The sequence below is a fragment of the Zosterops lateralis genome (genome assembly GCF_965231275.1).
Source record: "Zosterops lateralis genome assembly, chromosome: 2".
Taxonomy (NCBI): domain Eukaryota; kingdom Metazoa; phylum Chordata; class Aves; order Passeriformes; family Zosteropidae; genus Zosterops; species Zosterops lateralis.
The window spans coordinates 33,669,781-33,692,966 of record NC_139763.1 but is presented as its reverse complement, the minus strand read 5'-3'; the positions used below and the strand labels follow the sequence as shown (position 1 = coordinate 33,692,966).

The following is a 23,186-nucleotide window of genomic DNA, read 5'->3' as shown; positions in this document are numbered from 1 at the left end:
TAACTGCATCATTGTTGAAACGTAACAATGTTGCCACTCTATCAAATGCAAATTAATTTATCAGTAAAATCAGAAGTTTAATAAAGCAGGCTTCATTGGAGACAAAATGGATAAGAAATTAATAGGGGCTGCATTTGAAGGCCCTGTTAAATCATTGACACTCATCTTTCAACTGCTCTTTATCACTTACAACAAAGGACTTGTGGAAATAAAATGTTTGGTGAGATTCATCATTTACTAAATATCTTCAGAAACACAATTTAGGAATATGCATGTCCTGGATTTCAGCTGGGAAAGGTATGCTGAAATAGCACCCAGGCCATCATTCAATTGGCTTCTAAATATTTTCCTTTTGTCTCCTGGAACACCATATAAGATTTGGTGTTTGGAATTCAGAATAATTTTTATAGTGATGCTGTTGCAGTCTACCAAATGGTTTTATGAACTCAGTGCAAAAATTCCAAAGCACTTTCAAATAGATAAAGTAATTTAAGTCTGAGAAAGGTCTAGGCTTTCTAAATCCAATTCGTGTTACAGTTTTGGAACTGTATGTTGTTAATTAATATCAAGCAAAATTACTTGTGGCATAAATTATTTGGGTAGCTTTAATCTCTTACTTTAAAACGAACTCCTGAATTAAGAGTATGGAAACTATTAGAATCAGCATTCAGCACATTGTGTTTATCACACAGCAGGCAATCATGAGACAAACTTTCTACAGAGAATTATGAAACAAAATTGCTATAGGAGCCTTTCCTAGTCTTTGCTTTTCTGAGTTGACTCTATGACGTTGCTATCAATACACATTGTTGACACTGTTGTCTCACTGTTGCAGCTTTGGGTATTTTAAATAAAATACTCTAAATATCCATTCCCTTTTTTTCAATTTCTTTATCTCTTAGCCTTTTAACATCCTGTATTCATGAGCTCTAAACTGAATCCTGCATTGTAAAGAATGAAATCTGGACTGCATTGTTTTCAGTAACACTTTGTACTAGTATTACCTTCCCTTTGAAAAAGGCAAGAGCCCTATCCTTTGCTGTTGCAGTAAGTCAACACTGGTGGGTATTCTTCAGACAAAGATAAAGGTGATGGTGATGATAAAGATGCCCTTTTTGCAAAGAGTTTATAAGGCTTGCAGTTGGAATGGGAGGTGAGGAGCTGTAGCATGCAAACTGGTACACTAAAAGCTTTGTATCTTCCTCCCCATCAGTTCTGTCTTTCTCATCTCTGTGGTCATTGCACAAGGGTATGCACTTTCTCAAGTGAGAGAAGGATCAGATGAATAGAGATTATTTCCCACTTAACCTTTAAAAATGTCTTTAGATTCAGAAGTCCACTAAATCTCTCAGCTTTCCTGGGGTTAAGTCTCTGTCTTAATTTATTTCTGAGCCCTTTCAATTCTCTACCTGAGTTGTTGTTTATGGATACACTCCAAGATTCATCCTGAAAAGATACACATCCTCCGGACACTCTTCAAAAGGATCTGGTCATCTGTACTATTTTTGAAAAAATAATAATGAAATTTTGCTTGATATAATCCTCTCTAAATGTGTATTAGATGGAACTGTGGTTCAAAGAATGTCAGAATTCATAACCTGCATCTCCTAATTTCTACATTTTTAAGTTTTTAAGCATACTTTGCAAATACATTATTTATCTGGGATTTATTTTCTATGAAAAGAAAATTAGAGTAAGCTTCCTAAATATCAAATTTTGAATATTTACATGTCTCAGAGTTTACATAAGTGTTCTTTTTAGGCTTTACATTACTTTATGACTTTCATCTGATAGTTTGCTGGAATGGAGAGTTGTACATCTACTAAGTTTTTTATAATAAAGCTTTGCACCTTGTTCATTCTTCAGAATATACTTTTGTATATCCTTCTTGAAAAACCACTGGAATGAAGGAACTGACAGATGACTTCATTTGTTCAGTTTCTTTCTGCATAAATTAAAGCCAATTTCACCCATAGGTGACAGCAAACTCTTGGAAACTGAAAATGCCATCAATCGAATGCAAGCAATTAAGTATCCAACAGTGACAGCAAAAGTGCTTATGTGGAAATACGCAAAAAATCTGTATCTAAACAAATCTCAGAAAACCTATGATATCTTTCTGAGAACTGCAAAAGAGCTATCTAGCGTGGTTGAGGATTGCATGAGGAGAAAACTTTCAATTTGAGGACAGCTGATGATTTCCCTGTAGCTTTTTCACTTGAGCTTTGCTCTGTAAGAACCTGATCCTCTTCCCTACTGGACAGCTCTGTTTGGCATCTATTATTGGAGAGAGCTGCAAGTTCTAGTTGCTGCACCTGATTGCCAGTCAGAAGTACAATGGAATGTTATCAAATGCTCCCCACCGTTGCAGAATCAGAAGAGCCATATGTGTGCTTACATGTCAATGCACTGAAATGGGAAATCAAAAATGAACCAGTGGGTTATCACACACATTTCTGTAGGACCTGGGGGAAGCTGTTAATCTGTGCTCTGAACAAGTAGGTCATTAGGGCATAAAAATCTTGGTCTGATCTCCTGCTTTGTTATTCTTCAGTGTGTTTTTAAGGAAAACAGGAGAATGAGACAGACAATTTTTTTAACTCTTGAGTTAGTAATTTGAATATTTATTCTTCTAATAATTTGGTAAATTGTGTAGTTCTGTACCATTTCTGTTAAAACTTTAGAATCAAGGAGAAAAACCAGAGTCAAATCCTTCCTTTTTTTACTTTTCCTTTAAAAACAGGAAGGAGGGCCTCGAGATGCTCCCTTCCTATTGTTTATTATCAGCAAAATATTTCTTATGAAATTAGTGGCAAAGGAAATATTTCTAGACTGTTTTATTTCTTTCTCAACAATAATCTTGTGTTGGAATAATATTTAAACACATTAATAGTGAAAGCTGGTAATTAGATTCAGTCTTTTGTAGTGTGATTTTCATTAATTACATGCTTACTTTAGCCGAGTTATTTTACACAATCTGTGATCTTCCAGACATAGAGGATTAAATAACTACAGATAAGTTCCTGGAGAAATAAAGCACATTTTCAGGGCACGCTACACTCTAGTAAGAATGAGATGGATCATCTCCTGGGCATGCATCTTCTTTCCATAGAATGTGAAGGGAAGCCAACAGGACCAGGCTTTTTGATCCTTAAGTTAGGGAAGGTGAATTGCTCTCCTTCTTGGGTCACCTACTGGCAAATGTAAGAAACTGGTGCAGAAGTCCTTTCTCTACCTGCATATTAGAGATGAGACTTCCGAGCGGGGTTTGCACAGGCAAGACTTTGGTTGTTTGTTTTTGTATTTTGTTTTGTTTTGGTTTTGTTTGTTTGTGGTTTTTTGTGTTTATTTAATAACAAAGTAATTAACCATCTTCTGGTCAGAAAAAAACCTCAAGCAAGCCAAGAAAAGAATTGTCTACCTGAGTTTTTATCCTTTCCCCCCTCCTTTTTAATGGTAAGGAGGTGCTTAGAGGTCAATTCTTACCCTTTGTTGCAGATTGTTCACAGGACCCTTGCAGCCATGCTGGGCTCTTTGGCCGCTTTAGCCGCCTTAGCCATTGTGGGGGAGGTAAGTTGTCAAACTGCAAGTGCTCCCATTGTTTCTGGCTGTGGTGTCCAGTATCATTCATTTCCATATTTGCCCGTTTCTAACTGAGCACATGGAAAGCAGTGGTTTTTTAAGAAAGAGGAACGGTAGGACAGAAACTGGGGTGGGAAAACATGTCAGACCAATGTAGAGACAAGGCGAGTACAAAAGAGTCAGCTGATGCTTTTTTGTTCTGATTTGCAGGAAACTGACTACAACCACTTTCAGCTTAATCCAGCGTTAGTTTAACACTGTTATTTTCAGTAATGTTAGGCTACTAAGCAAACCTAAATGGAAACACATTGCTTTACGCTACCCTAAATAATTATATCTCATGCTTGCATGTTCCAACCCTTTTGTTTCACCTGCTGCTTACTCTTAGTTGACATATAGCAAAAGCTCAGATTGATTTTCTCAGTTGTTCTCTTAACCACACCATTACTATGCTCCCTTTAATTCCCTCCAGTTTGTTCACAGGTGAAGTGGTATGCTTTTGTTCTTTTACCAAAAAGGAAACTGCAGTGTACCATGTAATTTGGTTATCTTTTATTTCTGTCGTGTTATGTAAGGAACAACTAGACCAACCAATAGCCTGAAAATGACTCACTTAGGATGCCAGCAGTACTTTGAATTAGTAATAATAATAATAATAATAATAATAATAACAGTAGTAATGGCAATAATAAGTACTTTTTATATAGCTTGTAGGAACGCTTATTAATTTCCATCATATTTATTTAAATGGTTCATCAATTAAGTGGAGTTTATAAGTCATAGCTAATCACAAGTTACGTGGCATACACTCATAATTGTATTTTTTGATTGCAGAGGCCAAGTATGGTCAAAGTGGTCGAGTGGATTGACTATGAGACACTGGCATTATTGTTTGGAATGGTAATGGAAACATATCTTTTGCTCTAAATGTGCCAAAATAATCACATTCAATGTAGAGATGTTTCCTTTTAAAACATGTCTTTAAATTGTACTTTACTCAGACAACTTATGACAAACATTTGTGTCTTAAGGAATTTACCAAAAAGAATGAGGATCAGACCTCTGAAGGAGTCTTTTGAAATGTTGATCCTTTTCTATTTTTTTTTTAATCTTTGAAATTGTATTGATAATATGCTAAAAACATCTTTGGGATTTATAAGCAGAAAGACTTGTTTAAGGGCCAAGTATTATTACTCTCATTTATCTTTTTAATTTTGCTTATTCAAATGCTTTCTCAAACACACTCTGCTGGAAAATGTTTTTTTGTCTTACTGTTATGTCTGGAGTTACAAAAAAGCAACCCAGAAATGGAAAAGTAATATGTGAGGAGATTATAATCATACATTATTTTAATCACTTTTCCCAGAGCTATTTGTGGTAAAAAGCATTGTCCAAGTGCTATTAGGCTCTTACACAAAATATACAATATACAGAGAAAAAATTACAATTATCTGTTTCCATTCTGAGCCTTTCTTATTTCCTGACACTGGTCCTTGCTCCTTGCATTCCCCACTGAAAAAGAAAGAAAGAAGAAGAAAAAAATTCGGTTGGGAGCAAAGACAGAAGAACAGGAGACCTCCCAGATATGGAAAAATGCAATCAGTTCTTGAAGCCACTATCTTCTGTGCTCTGTAGAGCATTAATGCAGAGAGTAAAGACATTTACTGTTTTTTCTTGATTAATGATATAAGGGAGATACATTGAGTACTTAATGTATGATGCCCACTTAGTCACTCCAAATAAAATCCAACCAGACTTGTATGACATTTACAGACTGCTTATGTTGAGAAGTGTATTTTACCATATGATGCATTAACTAGAGATATCTGGCAGCTGTAGTGGATATTCTAATATAAGGGTGATTAGATTCTCAAAGCTGTGTCAGATAAGAAGTCCATTTCTCAAACTACTTTGCTTTGGTTTTGAGTAATAATTCAACTACTTTTATATATCAGTTGCAAGTGATTATATTTTTCTTCATCTTTTTGTAGATGGTTTTGGTGGCCATATTTTCAGAGACTGGATTCTTTGACTATTGTGCAGTAAAGGTGGGTTTATTTGGTACTTATAATTATTTCTAGATTTATCAAGTTAATATTTAATCAAATATGTCACACCAAGCAAGATCTTTAAAGAACCTTTCTAAGGTCAACGTATACTTATCACATTAGAAATGACAGTGGTCATGTTGTAATACTGGAAAAATCCGTTGTGGATGAAAGGAAGCCCTTAATGCAATTCTGTTTCTACAGGAGAATGTTAAAGGTCCCCAGTGGGGTAGACAAGTATTTGGACATTATTAAGCTGAATATTCTACTGATTTCCCTGGGATTGCAGTTCTGCTGTAGCTGAACTCCCTATTTATGCCTGGCAGTGTGATAGAAAAAATATGGGAATTATCATTAACTTTGTGACCACACATGAAAAGTGGCCATAGACCTTTGCATGGTAGCAGAACAAAAGATTACATTAAAAGTGTAATTCATAGAATCGCAACCATAGAATTAGAGAACTGTTTGTGTTAGAGGAAACCTTGATCATCTCATTCCAATCCCCCTGCCATGGGCAAGGACACCTTCCACTGGAGCAGGTTCCTTAAAATCCCATCCAGCCTGGCCCTGAACTCTTCCAGGGATGGGCTGTCCACAGCTTCTCTGGGTAATCTGTGGCAGTCTCACCACTCTCAGAGTAAAGAATTTCTGCCTTATATCTTATCTAAACCTACTCTCTCAGTTTAAAGCCAATCTCCCTTGTCCTATCACTAGATACGCTTGCCCAAGGACTCCCACCCCAGCTCTCCTATCATCCCCCTTCAGATGCTGTAAGGAGACACAGGAGCCTTCTCTTCTCCTGGCTGAATAACCCAGATTTCTTCCAGCCTGCTCTCATAGGAGAGGTGCTCCAATGTTTTGATCATGTTTGTGGCCCTCCTCTGGACTCATTCCAGCAGTGCTGCTCTGAGGATGGGGCATGTGTACCAGGCGTGGAGAGGATGGGAGGTCTAAACCATATTAGTCCACTTGGGCACACAGGCAGAAAATTTGGGCTCAGCCCTTCTCTTGTCACAGACCCCTTTTATGACTGGTGGCAATGTGGTGTTTCTTCACAGCTGTTTCTTCATTTGCATGGTGGGATTATTTGCCCACTTCCATGAATTATTTTCTTGTCAAGTTATTTAGTATTGGAGAGGGTGCTGTTGAAGTAGCAGTAAAGGAATAGTAAATACTCTGAGCTCATTGTTGCTCGACTTTGATCAGGTTGCTTTGCCTGTAATTTTTTGAAATCTCAGCTGGAGTGATCTAGTCCATTAATTTTGCTTCTGTTTGTTTTTCCTAGGCTTATCGATTCTCTCGAGGCAAGGTCTGGGCCATGATTACACTTCTATGCCTTATTGCTGCAATTCTTTCTGCATTTCTGGACAATGTTACCACTATGCTGCTCTTTACTCCAGTGACCATAAGGTATTTTATTGTTATGGTTTTGGACTTGGTCTTTTATAGCCAGCAACCAGTAGTAGACGTGTGCAAAAGACTTATTTGGAGTTTTTAAAAAATCATTTAAATGGAAATCAGAACTTCAAATACTCTCATTGTAGTAGAATAAAAAGGTAGCACTTTCAGAGGGATGGGTTGCCTCTTGCCTTTGCATATATCTTTTGCCTGAGCACATATCTGAAACCTGTGAACACCATCATGGCAGCTAACTATTCTGGTTTGTCTTCATATCTCAACTACAATAGCATATTGCACCAAATACTCCCTAGTTGATGGAATTTTTTTTCCTGTAAAGCAGGCAGAATTTTTAAATTAAAGCTGCCTTATCCTTTGCTGGCTAATATTTATATACAATTTTAGATAGGAATTAATGTTTTAGTGAAGTTGCTATCCCTTCTAATATTAGTGACAAATAAATTTTTAAGAAGTCCATATTTCATGTAATAGCTTTTTCTTGAATATCTGAATCTAAATTTTATTCCTGTTGGTGATCATGTCGTTGGGACAGCTACCTTTTATTTGCACAATTTGAGATTAGATATTTGGAACTTTGAGCAGACAACCATGAATTTAATTACTTCAGAATTCTGTAAATAATAAAACGTGATTTGCAACTACATTTAATCAATGTGGGATTATAAATTACAGTTTAACCTGAATTTAACCTGTGTCTGGTCAGGCAAATCTGTTTAATCCAGTTCAGTTTTGCAAAGATCTAGTGTGCTTTAAAAATGATCCGAGAGATGTAATGCTTGCAGTCATTATCCCATTAAAGTACACAAAAGTCTATTAAGATATGCCCTCTCTTTAAAATGCAGTGTAAAGCAGTAAAAACCAATTTTGCAAGTGACATTTATTCTAGACTGGAAACAGCTGGTGGATGAAAGCTCCATTTGTCTTCTGTCCAATTGTATTTTAGAGAGATGGCTTTGCCGTACCCTAATCAATAATTGCATTTCTCGCAGTAGTAAGCAGCACTGGAACTATTAAACACCAAGTTTTCTTTAGCTGGGTTACAGAATATTTTAGATAAATATAATTTGGGAATGGATTGAAATTCAGAAGTCAATGCAGCATAAAAAGCTTTTCACAGTCAGAGCCACTATAACATTTATTCTGTTTTCAAAGAATCCTAGAATAGCCCAGGTTGAAGGGACCTCAAAAAACCATCTGTTCCAACTTTTCATGGGAAAGGAAGCCTAGATGAGATTATCTGGCACTCCCTTCAACCACATCTTGAAAACCTCCAGTGATGGGTACTCTACCACATGCCTGGGGAGGTTGTTACAGTGTTATTTTTTTTTTACAGTTATATTTTTTTTTCTTATGTTGAGGTGAAATCTCTCCCTTGTACTTGTTGCCACTTGTCTTCTCCATGTGGATCCTTGTGAAGGGAGGGCCTCTGCCTTTGTTACAACCTTTAAGAAATGGACTTCTCTATTAAATGTATACTAAGTCCTTTTGTTTTGTACTAGATGAACCTGTAACACTGAGCAAGGGGAAACTCAGTATGTGGGAAACATTTGTATTTGAATCACTATCAAAGCCAAAGTAAAATTTTATCTCACCTACTAAAACCAAGTAATAGTCTACTACAAAAAATTTCATGCTGGAGGTCATTTTCTTTTTTATCTTACTGCCATTGTCTACAGCTTCACTGTGTTGCACTGTGCAGTCTCCATTGCCATGGAGATAAGGCTTGCAGAAAATTGTACTGACTCTACAAACATAAGGGTTTATATTTCCTGTAATAAGGCGTAAAACATGTTACTTGTTTCATTCTGCGTTTTGTAGTAAGCTGCTAAAAAATTATATCCCCTTTAAGCTGTTGCTTATTTTCAAGATACTTGAAAAGGAACTGGAACAGGCTAATATTTTCACACATGAAGAATTTTATAACCAGGATAAGTAAACTGAGGAACAGTGATCCTGCCATATAGCTAAGATGTTCTGATGGTTTTATGCTTTTGGCTTAGGCTTTTCTTACTTAAATTAGAGTTCTTCTTCCAAGATACCACAAGGCCCATCAAAAAGAAAGAATTACTACAGAAAAGTTTAGATTATAATTTGAAATACCAGGAAATCAAGGAGGCAATGGAGTTAAAACTGCAAGTACAATTGTGGTCTTGTACCACAATTGATACATTTGGACCAGTTGTACTACGAAATACCCGTTAACGGAATGATTTCATGCCGCTGAGAAAATAGTGTATTGTGTATTTTTGCACAGTTATTATTTTCCAGAGTTTTTAAATGCTGACAAATATGCCATCTCACAGTGTTTTTTCTGAATTTTAAATTGACATTCTTGGTGATAGTATAAGTCAATCAGCTTAAGCTTTTTTTTGAAATGAAGGTTTTAATAACAAAAACTTAAGCTAAGGAGTGAAGTTCAACCCTTCTTTCAGGGAAATGTGTGGCAGCATTGCAGTGAGAAAGCATTCTTCCTGCACACTCTTCCCACCATCTACTATGAGATAAAGAGGACGATGATTAAAGTGTGGCCTCCATCTTTACATTCTGGAGCAACCTTTTGATAAGTTGTGAGGGGGAAAGCAGTTTCTTCCTCCAAAGTACTTAAGTGTGACTTCAACTTTCAGCCTTAATTACCACAGCCCAAGTTTGAAGTCAAACACGTACTTCAGAACAGAGCGGATTACGTGGGTGTGTGCGTAAATGTAATTTGTGGGTTGGAGTAATCTGTGTGAAGATTACTCTGTGTAAGTGGGCTCTGAGTTCAAATGGATCATGAGGTTACTGAGTCAATCCCAGTGTTTGTCAGAGCACTTTAAGGTGCTTCTTATTAAAGAAGCATTTTATTTTTTCTTATCAAAGCAGCATCCTACTAAAGAAGTATTAAATGTATTTGAACTGCTAAAAACATTTTGAGATTTTTTTAACCGTAAGGAATGTGTATTTTCTGCTCTTGTTTCATTACAAATAGAAACACTCATGGTCAAGCTTTAGAGCAGGAAGTAAATAGGAACATAATAAACTGGATAAACCTAGCTTGAAAGCTGAAATCTCTAATAGATGATTCATGCCTAATAGGCAGCCTGTGCAATCCTCTACCACTGCTTCCCATAAGAAAGTTAATCACTGTTGCTGAGTGCAAAGCCTGCGTTGACCAGAATAGTTTTCCATAGGTCAGTGCAGTTTAAGGACCATGGTTTCAGCAGCTCTATCACACTGAAAATTTGAAATGCTACACATTTTCTGTGTAGGCCGATTCTTGTAATAGATGGCTACTTTTAATTAAATCCTTTTAAAATGCATCAATTTTGTAGGCATTAATAATTGCATTTTAAATGTAAAGAAAATCTATAAATTTTCATTTATATTGTTATAATTACTCTTGCACAATAAATGTTTTAACATAGCGTTTATTGACACATTATATTTAAAGTCCTGCCATTTGTCTGTGAAATGTCTACATTTTGTATCTTTTGTGCATTTTAAGATTTAAGGTAATTTATGCTAATTACTTAACTTAAGATTTAAGTTAATTTCTTTTTTTTTTTTACACTGCAGGCTCTGTGAAGTACTTAATCTTGATCCTAGGCATGTCTTGATTGCAGAAGTAATCTTCACAAATATTGGAGGGGCTGCCACTGCTGTTGGGGATCCTCCAAATGTGATTATTGTTTCAAAGCAGGAGCTGAGGAAGAGGGTATGTACTGCAGTCATTTATCTACTAAAATCAAGTAGTGGTGTTGACTTATGCAATGTTGATCCTTCTCTTCCCCCAGACAGCCATATAAACAGAACATAATCTATTTTTTTTTTTAGTAGGATGATCAGACAGAAGTGAGTGATCTTTTGGGGACCAAATAGTGATGAAGAATAGATTTTTTCATCTGGACTGAGAATACTAGTTTCCTTTTTTTGTTGTTGCTGAGGATTTCCTTACCATAGGAAAAGTGAGGAAAGAAGCAGAACAACGGAGGGCTGCAGACAGGGCAACAAGTTGGAAAAAACCAAAAATGTGAAAATGAAGATGAAAATTCATCTATTTTTTTCAGTATAGGTTTTCTCTCAAAAGTTAAATATGAGACAATTCAACATTTTACAGAGAGGTTGCTTTGCCCCTGTAGAACCATGACACACACGTGAGGCCTTTTATCCTTCAAGCACAGCCCAAGGGGACGTGAGGCATGAGAGGGGGATGGGTGCTTCTCCCGTGCAACACAGGCTGCAACTGGCTCCCACCTCAGGACAGTGTGTTGCTATCTCCAGGCTGCAGTGACAGATTTTAGATTCCAACACTTTTCTATTCTTTGCTGGGTGCCTGGTTCAAAAGGGAAAGCAATGGTGGCTGGTGCTGAGTGGGACTTGCAGGATATGAACCAGCCAGCAGGAGCATCCCAGTCCCACCATTTCTTCCCATCCACATGGGCCTCTCTGCCCTGTGGACTGCCTGTGGCACTGCTGGCAAGGGTTTGCAACCCTCAGCACCTGCATAGAGCTGAGTGTTCTGAGCTTTCTGTGCTTTCAGCTATCCCTGCTACCCCTGGACATGAAGGCATCAAGTCTTCCTTCTACCTCTGGCACTGTATGCCATCCCCTTTCCTAGGTGTGCTGTGGGGCAGTGGGGAGACAGTCTGCTCAGGATGCAAGGGGCACCCCCTCCTGGGGTGGGGCAGATCTACCCTACTCCTTGCCAACAAGCAGGGCCATGGAAGGGACAGTAATGTAATGGACACATCTATACGGACACCAGGCACATGCTTCCTCTTCTGGCCAGGTGTCATAAACTAACCCTCCTCCCACCTACCCAAAAACCAAACCAAAACAGAACCCAAAAAACCTAAAGAGATTTAGTGTTAGTTGTAGTGAGAAAATAACTGAGCAAGTAGGAGGAGGGAATTGTAGTATAAAATCCAAGGGTTTTTTTATTTTTTTTTAATTCAGAGTCACTTATGTTTCTATTGCTCTATGAAAGAAAGATCTCTTCTAATTAACTGAATGCACTCAAATTAATTAAGTACTGTCCAGGTTGGAAAAGGTCTTTGAAAGTTCGTAGTGTTTAATAAACTGAATGTCTAACATCAAAATATTTAAAATGTACTGCAATTGGCTAGTTTGGATGATGACTTTGAAGATTGTAGTATTTACTGTTAGCTAAGAACTTGATAGCTAAATTTTACATTTTAGATATGAAATCTGTGCACCTATTTAAAACTTCTGATCTGAAAGAGAATAATTAGCACTTGCTGTGCAGGTAATTTTCCTAAGTAGTCAGAAACTCACCATCTCTATAGAACTTTTAGGAGTGGCTATAAACATGGGAAATAATTAAGCAATCACAATTGAAAAGAAACCATGTTATATTTTTCTTGTTTGAGCTACTGATATTTTTAGGAGGACTCAGATGTATAAATACCCTAGCAAATATGACAATATAGCAAATTCTGTATCTGAAACAAGCATAAAAATCTTTCCAGATGTTTTCAGTCTGGATTATTTTCAGATCTTTTGCTGCGTCACAGAAATAAGAACATAATGAAATAGATTAGGTTCAGCACAGGGACATAGAATTTATGCTGATTCTTTTCTATATTCTCAATTGTAATATCAATGTATATAAATAAAAGAGGGTCAAAGACCTATCCTTGATCCTGAGGCATAGTGTCATGGTCTGAGGTATGTCCTCACTGCTTAGGGCTCACCCCTTCTAAGGGAGATTTTCCTGGGAGAGTGCTGGCCGGGGTAACTGGATAAAGCCAAGAGAGAGGTCAGAGAGGGAGCTGGACCATCTGGCCTCTTATAGTCTGAGATGCTGAACTAATAGCTGGATTCCTAATTTTGTCTGCCTGTTCCAGCATGCTCTCTTTTGATCAGAAAGAGAAATATAGACATTTCTGTCTTGTTTCTGAAACTACTTCCACTAAAGGGTGCTGTAAAGAAAAGTGATATGAGCTACCACTGTTCTGTGTCTAAAATGCGTAGGGAGCTTACTACATTAGTACCAAGTAAAATTTATTTTATTTTATTCTTTTTTTTTCTTAACTGCTTCAGAGATAAAAGTTCTTGAATGCATTAATGAATCTTAGACAGACTCCTTCATGCAGTATATTTTATAGTTTGTATTTTGATGTTTTCTATAGAAAATACTTGGTTTTTATCCCTTTTTTATCATTATGGTCATGTTTTTGGACATTCCAGGGATTCTAGGAGTTTTTTCCACTTGATATTTTTGTTGAAATTCTCCTTTTAATTCTTTTGTACTTCCTTCTCAGTGTCATTTTTGCACAGTATGTACAGGAGTACTTGGACAGCTGCCCCCGCAGGAAGTTGAATAGTGAGCTGTCCTATGTAGATGATTTGGTTTTCTATTTTATTTAGGTGCTATCAGCAGGAGACTTTTACCAGTCTTCCTGAACTTTTACTGCCGTACATCAACCTCTAAAAGCATCCAAGTAAAATATTATGCAAGTTTTCACTTTTGTAGGAAACATTGGCTTTTATCAATACCAAATTAAATGCAGCCTTGTTACTTTGGGTGCTGTTATCTGATTATAGTGTTAGAAATCCTTTACTTTTTGTTTACTGTGGTGCTGGAGAGACTTTTCTCCCTAGGTTCTGGAGAAAACTCATATCATATTAAAAATATTTTGCTTAAACCATGTTTGAATAAATAAGATTTTGGTAACATTTTGCTCATTAAAATGTAGCAATAAGTGTCTTTACTTGTTTTGAGACACAAATGAATGTCAAAAGGATTTTTTCTTTGTAGCTGTTGTTAATTTATAATCCTGACATATTCCCTACCATCATGACTGGAATCAATGGAACATTTGCATAATAGGAGAGGAAGATTTGTTGTGCTCTTGATTGTTCTTAGTTGGAGTTGGAAGCATTTTCACAAAACAGCATTTATGTTTTGATTTTAGAGAAGGAAAAGAAAAGCAAAGGGAAAACTTATTTAGTGAATATAGAACATTTTAAAGTGTTTTATTATCTTCAGAATGCTGCTATAGAATGACCACTGTTAACAAAATTATGTTTTTATTTTGAGGAGATATGGACTTCAAACTTTGTGAATTCCATGTTTATATGCACAATAGAGCATGAACCAGATGGATATTGTCCTTGCTCTCAGAAGGGCTGGACAGCAAATATTCTGTATTTGGGAACTTCACAAACTTCTACAAACACACCTTTGAGATCAGAAGTTGCTGTGCACTAAGCACAGGCTTGTGATTCTGAGTTCTTTAAATAATGGATGGCAAATAGGTCTCCAGAGCAAAATAATGCTGTGAATGTAGTGATAGTGAACTTGTGCATTGGTGTATGCATGCTAAATCTGCATAAAAGAGGTAATGATAAGGCCAAAGGCAATTTTAGCATATGCTAGCCACTGGATTATATCCTTTTATTTCCTGTTTTTAGCGTGTGATAATGCTTGTGCTGTTATTCTGACATCTGCTGAGGATTTGGGGGTTTCAGGATACCACTCAGAATTATTCCTGCCATTTAACTGGAATTTCCTGGAAAATTGACAGACATCAGGTTTTCCTGTGCAGCCTTTTAGAGACTTTCAGCCTTCATTGTGGAATTTAGCATGACGTGATATTATTTGGTTATATTTAATGAAAAATTGTAGTACCAAAAAATTTATGAATGAAAGTAGATACTTCTGAAAAAAAAGAATATATGAATCTTTAAAGATATTTCAAGCACTGATAAAATGAATTCCCATAGTTGATTAGGCTATTTTTGTTGAGTTTGCTGGATACAAGCTTGTTAAAAGTTTTAATAAATTTGTAGAACTCTACCCTTTCTGTCAATGTTTCATTGATTCCTTTTCTCAAGAGAAGATTAAACTTAGGTAAAATGTGTGAACTAAAATGTGTCAGCTTACATTTGATTTCAGAATTTTTTCCATCTATGCATGTAGTAATCATTAAACAGCATAATGCAAGACAAAAAAAGAAAAAAAAAAAAGAAAAAAAAAAAAAGAGGTTCATCAACATCTCAAATAAGCATTATCTTCACGTAACTGGGTTAGACCATCAGTGATTTCTGACTCAGTAACATCATGAACAGCTCTCACGAGAGACAATGCAGATCTCAGTCACTCAGCTAGAAGGGATGTTTAAGCCAGTGTAGAAATAATAAATTACTCTTCCTCTTCTTCATTTTCTTAGTTATAAAAAATTAAGTAAAGGGCATTATGCCTAGAAAAACAGTACTTGCTTCTCCTCAAATTGATACACCTAGCTATAATTTTTGCTTTCTCACCACTCTAAAAAGGCAGATATCTTGTGGAAAGCTCTGAATTACTAGAATTTAATTTCACATCTCCAGAAGCAAGGAAAAAAATAATAATCAAGATGATAGAAAGCTGGCATTTTAGGAAAACAATATGATACTTCCTCCTAATATGAAATTGATATATTTGACTTTACATTTTAAATTATAAACCAAGGAAAGATGCCCACTCTGCTTCAGCTCTGAATCTGTAGGCAGTGGAACCTTTAGGCTGTTGTCTTGCTAAAACAAAATCTTTAGATTTTCTCTTGACTGGGGAACAGGAGGAATTTGACACAATCATCATAGCCTCAAGTAAGGGACATTTGAAGTGTGTTTTGTATTTATCTCATAGATTGAAATCTCCTGGAAGAGAAATATTTCTTGCCTAGTGTGCATGTCAATTCTATTCCAGTCTATTGTGCAGGAAAAAAAAATCTTTGTGAAAATGACTTTTTGTTGTATGCAGTAGACATGGGGAGCACTTGAATGCTTTTTTACAGTGCTGAATCCTGGCCTCAGCAGTGCAGAAAACTCAGGAGGTATAAAATGTGCTATCCACAGCCACAAAGGGTATGAATTTAGGCTCTGTGGAGGTGTTATGTATCCTTTCTGGGGTGTGGGAAAAGGAACAGGGGCAACTGATGAAGCAACTGTGCCACCACCTGGGTATCCTCTGTGCATCTTGGGTATCTGTGGTACAGAGAAAACCCTTCAGACTCCTAAAGTTTCCCAAGAGGCTGCCAGCTGGCTACTAGCTGCCTGGTGTGAAATCAGCCTTTTTTTTCCCCTGAAAACACATTCCCTGTGCTGCAGAGATGCTGGGGCTAAGCACCCAGCCCAAAGCATCAGGAAGGGCAGCTGTCTGCATTTAACTCTGAGCCTTTCTGATATCAGCCATAAAAAGTAGTGCACTTGGTAGTCCTCAGCCTTCTCATGGCTACAGGACATCAGCTGTCCAATGAATCATTAGGATCTATTTTCACTCACTGATCTCTTGTGGATCAGTGCAAGGAAGTAATGTGGAGGAAAGCCAAGAGTAAGAGATAGGAAGAGAATTGGCTCCAGTCTTGTGTTATCAGTGACAATCCTGTCATGCAGGCTCTGTCATAGGCACACTCCATATTAGAAAAAGATTTTTTTCAGCTGAATTGGAAAGCTATTCTGGAGTAGGAGCAGAGCATCATGTTTTCTCTTTCACCAGGGATCTCAGAGATATGAAAGATCAATGTGCTGATATTATGAACTTTAACAAAATCCTGAATCTCAGCCCAACTACTCCCTCTGAAAAGTTTGGGTAAGCTCTTGGATAGGATGCCAAAAAATCTAGTAAACTTTTTTTTTTTCTTCTTGTGATGGTGTCTGCAAATCACTTTCAAGGCTTATCTACGTCAGCTCTTATGTCATGAAGCTGTGTTAATCCTGATTTTTTAAAGGGTATTGTGATCTCTATCTCATTTCAATTCCTTTCAACTATGAGTCAGACCTGAGGCCTCCTTACCCTCCGCATTTTAGTTTGCCTTCTAGGTTGAGGTGATTTTTCTTCATCAAAAAATTAGTTTTCTGGGTTTCAAGTGATGTATTTCTTGTGCTGTATTTTTTGAGAACCCTCTGTATTGTGGCATTTCAAGAACCAGACACTTTTTTTTTTTCCCTTTGAAATTGGTACTATAATAAAAATGTAAAGGCAAGTGACTTTTTCTGTTTGTGTTTATTTGCAATAAGCTACTTCCTTAAATTCAAGATGCTTTGATATGTGATGAAGACATCACATATTTAAATTTGAGAGTTACCAGGAATTCATTTGGTTCCTATATATCTGTTTTACTTCCTACTTTGACATTTATCTTTATTTCGGTGTATTTCTAAAGAGAATCTCTACCATCATAGTTGGCTTGGTAGCTGGCATCTTTCTTCTTGATGTGAGCATGATGTAATTGCTGCCAGCAAAAGCTCCATCTCCACTGCTTTTTTGTAAGACTAGTCTGAGTACAAAAGTAATTTTCCTCATTATGATAATTCTGTATTGAGTATAATCTGACCACTCCTAACTACTTTATTGCTCTTCAACCACTTGTTTCCCAATCATTTTTCTTTCAGAGGCTAACTCTTTTCCAGTCAGACTTAGGCATTTCTATTTTGGCAGGTGTAGCTTCAGTGTTTTTACAGCTTAAATAATTTTGGCTTCTTACCTCTCTTTGTGCCATGTCAGAGACCAAAACGGAATAATGATTTTACATTCTTCCTGACTTGTTTAATGGCACACAGTCAAAGTTGGAAAATTTCTGCAGTAAATCCAGTTCAAAGCCAGTTCACCATTTAAGGTTTAAAATTCTTATTTTTCTGGCAAAAAAAATTATGCTCTTTTTTTTTGGCTATAATCTAAGAGGCAGCCTATATAAAAATTAGATTTATTGTCAATTTATTTCAGTGTTTGTAATTAGGGAAATAAACCTGGGGGTATGGATTTTATGTACTTTGGGGGCAGGTCTCACAAACACTGAGCCTTTGCAGGAATTCTTATTTTAATAATTTGTAAATTTCCTAGAGGTATGAATCTTGTTTACATCCCTCACAGAAATGTCTCCTGTAGCTCTGAATCTTAACTTGATGCCCAGAGGCCAAATTTTATAAAAACTGATTTGTAAAATCTGTCTTAGAGAGATGTCAGATACCTGAGTGGATGACCTATTTTGTAGGCAAACTGAATGAAGGTACATTATTTTTCTTTGTGGTGTCACTTTTTTCTGTCCAAGCCTTAAAATAATTTCATTTCAATTCCTGAAGAGTTTTCCTTCCGCTTTCATAAAGGTGATGGCTGTAGCTAAGTTACAGCAAAAGGCCAGAGAATGAGCAGGTACAGTTTCACCTTTCAGTGTCTGGAGAGTAGAAAAGTCAAGGAATCTAATATTAAATAGCAAGTAGGGATGACATTACCTTAGGAAGCTTAAACCTGTATTTTAATAGGATCAAATTCTAATCCTAGGTCTGCATATTTATGGTTTGAGATTTATTTGACTGTCTGCAAGCTATGGATTTTTTTACCAAAGAGCACCAATCTTTATCTGGCTATGAAAGTTCTTTATGACTGTCATCAGTTTCTTGTGTTATATGTCTTTTTATTATGCCCTGTGGTACAATAGAGAAACTTTTTCTTCCTTTTTTTGAACCAGAGACATTTCAACTAGGAAATTTCCACATAAATTCTTCTAGCATTTGACAATATAGAAGAGCACACATTTAAAGCAGTAAGTTCCCAATAGTCTTAACCCACTGCAGGTAGTATCAGCTGTTGTTGCAAGAGAAGCTGTTTTTAATATGCATTGGAAGCACCAAAGGATCAATAGGAAACTCATAGTTAAAAATAAGGGAACAATAGAGACACAGAGGTGCATCACAAAGAGGTCAACTAACTTTCTGGAGTCTCTAGGAAATCAGTGGGTACTCTGAAAATTCAGCTGGGAAACCCTTGGTTATCCAGGGCTTGAGTCATGCTTTATTCCAGGTGTCACAGATCTGCTCTGCTGGGATCACCAGTTCAGGCAACCTCTGTTTTTTGAATATAAGACAGTTCCTTACTACCAGTGTACTTGGATGTGATCCTCCTTGGAGCCTCATGGGTGACTTCTTTTGGACAGGCAAGTCATGGCTACTTCAGAAAAGCCCAGCCCAATGGGTAACCCTGATCCACTGCAATGAGTGCAACATGGAACAATGGAATAACTCAATTGAAAGGGACCCCAGAGGTCATCTAGTCCAATGTCCAACTCACAGCATGGCAAAACTCAAAGTTTTAGGGCAAGTTGTCGCTATTCATTCTTATTGCTTGAAAGTAGTAGCTTTTTAATACATTCTGCTTAATCGTTTTTAAAACCCCTTCATTAAAAAGTATCATTGTGCAAAATTAAAAAAAAAATGTTCATTTATTAACCAGAAAGAAGAATAAACACAATATTGACATATGATAGTTTTATTGTAGAAGAGTGGTTTGGATAGAATTATTGCAAACATTTCTGTTGTCAACAGTTTAAACAAAAGCTGGTCATTAAAATTCAACTATTTCTGAGAATTTGAGTGATTTAACTGAGTTTACAGTGATTTAAGTGAGAAGTAAAAATTAATGATTCAGTTTGGTTCTTTTTACTGTACATTTCAGGAACACTAGGTGTGTTTCAGAGTAACTTCTAATGTTTTAGTTCTCTGAATTAAATAGTTATGTGGCTTGTCTCCTTGAAACAGATGAAATACAGCAGATACTGAACTTGGAACTTACTGTATTGCTTTATATTTATTATTGATTGTTAACATCCATAAAGCAGAATAATTTTCCCTGCATGTAATTAAGAAAAATAAGTGATTTTTAATTTAGGTTTTTGTTTTTATTTTCAGGGATTGGATTTTGCAGCCTTCACAGGGCATATGTTTTTGGGTATCTGCCTTGTTGTTCTGGTCTCCTTTCCTTTTCTCAGACTTCTTTATTGGAACAAAAAACTTTACAACAAGGAGCCAAGTGAAATTGTTGGTAAGTGTGAAAAAAGGTTATAATTGTTACACCGAATATGTGCTAAATGGAAATTCAGTAGTGCCTACTATAATGCTGTCTTCAGATGGAAGTGCCCACCCTCCTCACTCTCTGAACATTAATTTTTCAACTAATAAGTTGTATTTTATTTTTAGTTGTGATATTTTCTGATTTTTATAACTGGGCATTTTTCTGGTTTTGACAGGAATTATTATATTTTGCATCATTCATTATAGCCATAGACATGAGTATCAGAATATTCTGTGTTGCAACAGATAGCACCTGCTCAAGGTGCTGAGCTCACAACCTAGGTTTAGAAATATCCCAGTTTCCCTTATGACAAACATAGTGCACTGATGAATTCTCTTGCTGATGTTTTTCTTCCATTGAATTTTTCAGCAATCTTTTACTGGTCTGTCATCAGTGAAAGGCGTTTCATCAAAGCAGAACTTTTCAAGTCCTCTCCAGCTTTCCTCTGTGGCTCTTCCTACCCTAAATTTCCCTGGTGCATAATTTCTACAATTCAGTAGAACTAAATCTATCTTTTTATGTCACTCACCTCAATAGTCTCTAGAAGTCTTCTTAAAGCTGTTTCAGTGATTGTCGGCTGTGTCAGTCCCTTTTTGTCTTCATGCTTTTATGCTTTTCTATTCAGTCCTTTTGAAGTTTTTATCATTGTTCTAGGGCTTCTCATTCAGAGATGAGATTTAATACTAACCCCCCAAATGTTCACAATTTCCTTACGAGGCAAGAAATATTTCACTAAGTATAATGTATTAGCAAACTTTGTACAAAAACAGTCAAGTATAACAGTTTCTTCCCTGGGACTGATGCATGTTTCCCTTTTGGCTGCAGAAGACTTAAGATCCAGGCTTCCACTGACCATGCTACGCACATTTTAATATGCTGTACCATGTCTCTAAACCTCTGTGTGTCACATCTGTTTATCATGGAGTGGACAACTTTTTTTTTTTTTTTTTTTTTTTTTTTTTTTTTTTTTTTTTTTTTTTTTTTTTTTTTTTTTATATGGTTGATGGTGGATATATCCAGGCTTCATTTGTAATCTGTGGAGAAAGATAAGTGCTTTTCAAGACTAATGGAGCTGTCTATGCTAGGACAGATATATTGCAGGCCTTAAAAGTTTACTTTTCTCTTATAAAGAGAGTCCAAGGTGACTAATTGTAGGAGAGACTTCCATTATAGGTATCTCATTTAGGCAAAAGGAGTAGTACTTGTAGTGCCTTGTCTTGTTCCAGGGAAAATTTGCTTTAGGATTATGGTTTTATTAAAAGACAGAAGTGACAGTCCTCTCCTCAGCAGATTATACCATGTGTCTTGAATCCTATCTGATAGAAAAGTCAGAGAAGAAATTTCCCTGCTTAGGAAGATCTTCTGAAGATTTTTGGTTTTGACTTCGGTGTCTATTCAGCACAAGGTGCACTCATCTTACCTGTTTGTATATCTAAAGGCCAAATTCTTTCCCAGAATTTAGATCAAAAATATTTTTGAGAAGTTCTAGATATTGTACTGACTAACTGTTTTCTAAGAAATTTAAGGAGAATTTCCTTTTCTCCTATATGTCTGTCTGGTATGAGGTAGACATTTTCATTTTAAAACAGCTGAAGCTTTCTGCACCCTTAGAGGTCCTATTCAGAGAGCAAGAAAAATAAAGAAATTAACTTAGACTCTAACATGCCTAGATTCTTTCCCTGTGACCCTGCAAAGTAAGATCTTTCAAAAAGCCATCAAGAAAATAATTCTGCTAATTGTAAGCAGTATTGATCCAGACATAATGGCAATTTAAAAAAATATATGTTTTAGAACATGGAATTGTTACTTTTTGCCTTTTGGATATAAACTTTTAAAGAATATGTTCTAAAGCACATATTTTAAGAAATAAAGTATGTATGAAATTTTAAAAAATTAATCTGAATAGTACAGTTTATTCACTGACGCATTTTTGCCAGTAAAATGCTGTAGTAATGAAACACTGGCAACCATATTTCCATCAATTAATTTCTTAGTAATCTTTGTTACTTGCACCTTAGTCTGTTCAGATATAGCAGCCTCCTAATTAGTATACCATGTGCTCTCGTAATCAGCTGCCTGTCCTTTGCTGCAAACCTAATCAGGAGCTGTTCAATTAGAGCAAATGCTGAAGAGCCACTCTTTCCACTGAAAATTTCTGTGAGAGGAGAAGAGAAAGAAAGAGACTGATACAGCTCCATTAGGAGATAGCTGTCATGGTTTGGATTTGCAGAATAGCCCCTAAGGTGCTTCCAGAGGTCCTTTCATCTTCAGTTGAAATAGTTCTGTGATAACTTCAAACGGCTTGTTTGAAGCAGCTGTTTAAATCAACTAAATACTAGTCTTTCCTCACCTTGCCCTCAATTAACAATTAGACAAGTTATGTGAGATTTAATTGGTATATTACTTTCCCCAGATTTTTTTGTCCCTGTGCACCATGTGCTTTAAGCTTTTTTTTTCTGCTGCTTTAGGATACACAGATTATTAAAATGGATTAGCATGAATTTTAGAAACAGACAATGCTCTTATTAGGAAGATACATTTTTATCTTAATTTCAGCACTATATGTTACCACCTTCTTAAATCTGCTGGCTTTCAGACTGATCTGCAGCACCTCTGCCGCAGTAAAAATACCTTTCTTTCCACAGGAACCACTGTCTACCTGCAGTGGCTTTAAGTGGGGTACCCATCAAAAGAAAAAAAAGACTCTGAAGAACTCATCCATGAGAGAGAAAACCTAATATTTTTTAAGAATGAAGGGATTTTTGAGGACTTTTTTGAGTATATCTTTTAGCTGATAAACTTGCCCCTGTGTGATGCAGCAAAAGATGCTAGGGCTAGAAGAGTCAGCTGAGAAAGTTTGAAAAGTTTGTGTGTATCTACACTTTCACAAAAGAATATGTAAGGGAAATAATATCTGAGTGTAAGAGGAATTAAATTTACTGTTTCAGCTTCCACTCTGAAAACCTGAAACCAAAGTTTTTCATCCTTTAAGGGTTACCAATACATTATTTAGTCCCTGGGAAGTGTAACAATACACTATTAAGTGTCAGCTGTCAAGCTGTGGAGATGTGGACCTCAATCTTTGGCAAGTGTTTGCTATCCCCAGGAGAGTGGGAGGCACTTGTTCTGGTGACAAGTATTATTATACTGGCCATTTTACAGAGAGGAAGAGGGAAGAGTTTTCTTCTAGCACAACTTTGGCACCAGCTCCCCATTTCTACTTTGTTGCTTGCTCTTTCCTCCAACTTTTTCACTGGCTTGAAAGAGAGATCCACCTTTTCAGCAGGAGTGGTAATAGCAGGAGA

At 36.4% G+C, this 23,186-nt stretch overlaps 1 protein-coding gene across 1 annotated transcript in view; it reads left to right on the top strand.

The window, feature by feature from the left end:
• The window catches only part of OCA2 (OCA2 melanosomal transmembrane protein), a gene marked incomplete at its 5' end in the record, with an annotated part of 159,107 nt that overhangs the window by 45,754 nt on the left and 90,167 nt on the right, over positions 1-23,186 (top strand). The window contains 6 exons of the mRNA XM_083855828.1: positions 3,499-3,570; positions 4,417-4,482; positions 5,574-5,630; positions 6,919-7,043; positions 10,608-10,746; positions 19,719-19,851. Of these exons, the coding sequence (XP_083711954.1) occupies positions 3,499-3,570; positions 4,417-4,482; positions 5,574-5,630; positions 6,919-7,043; positions 10,608-10,746; positions 19,719-19,851 (592 nt within the window). The remainder of the gene's footprint in view (positions 1-3,498; positions 3,571-4,416; positions 4,483-5,573; positions 5,631-6,918; positions 7,044-10,607; positions 10,747-19,718; positions 19,852-23,186) is intronic.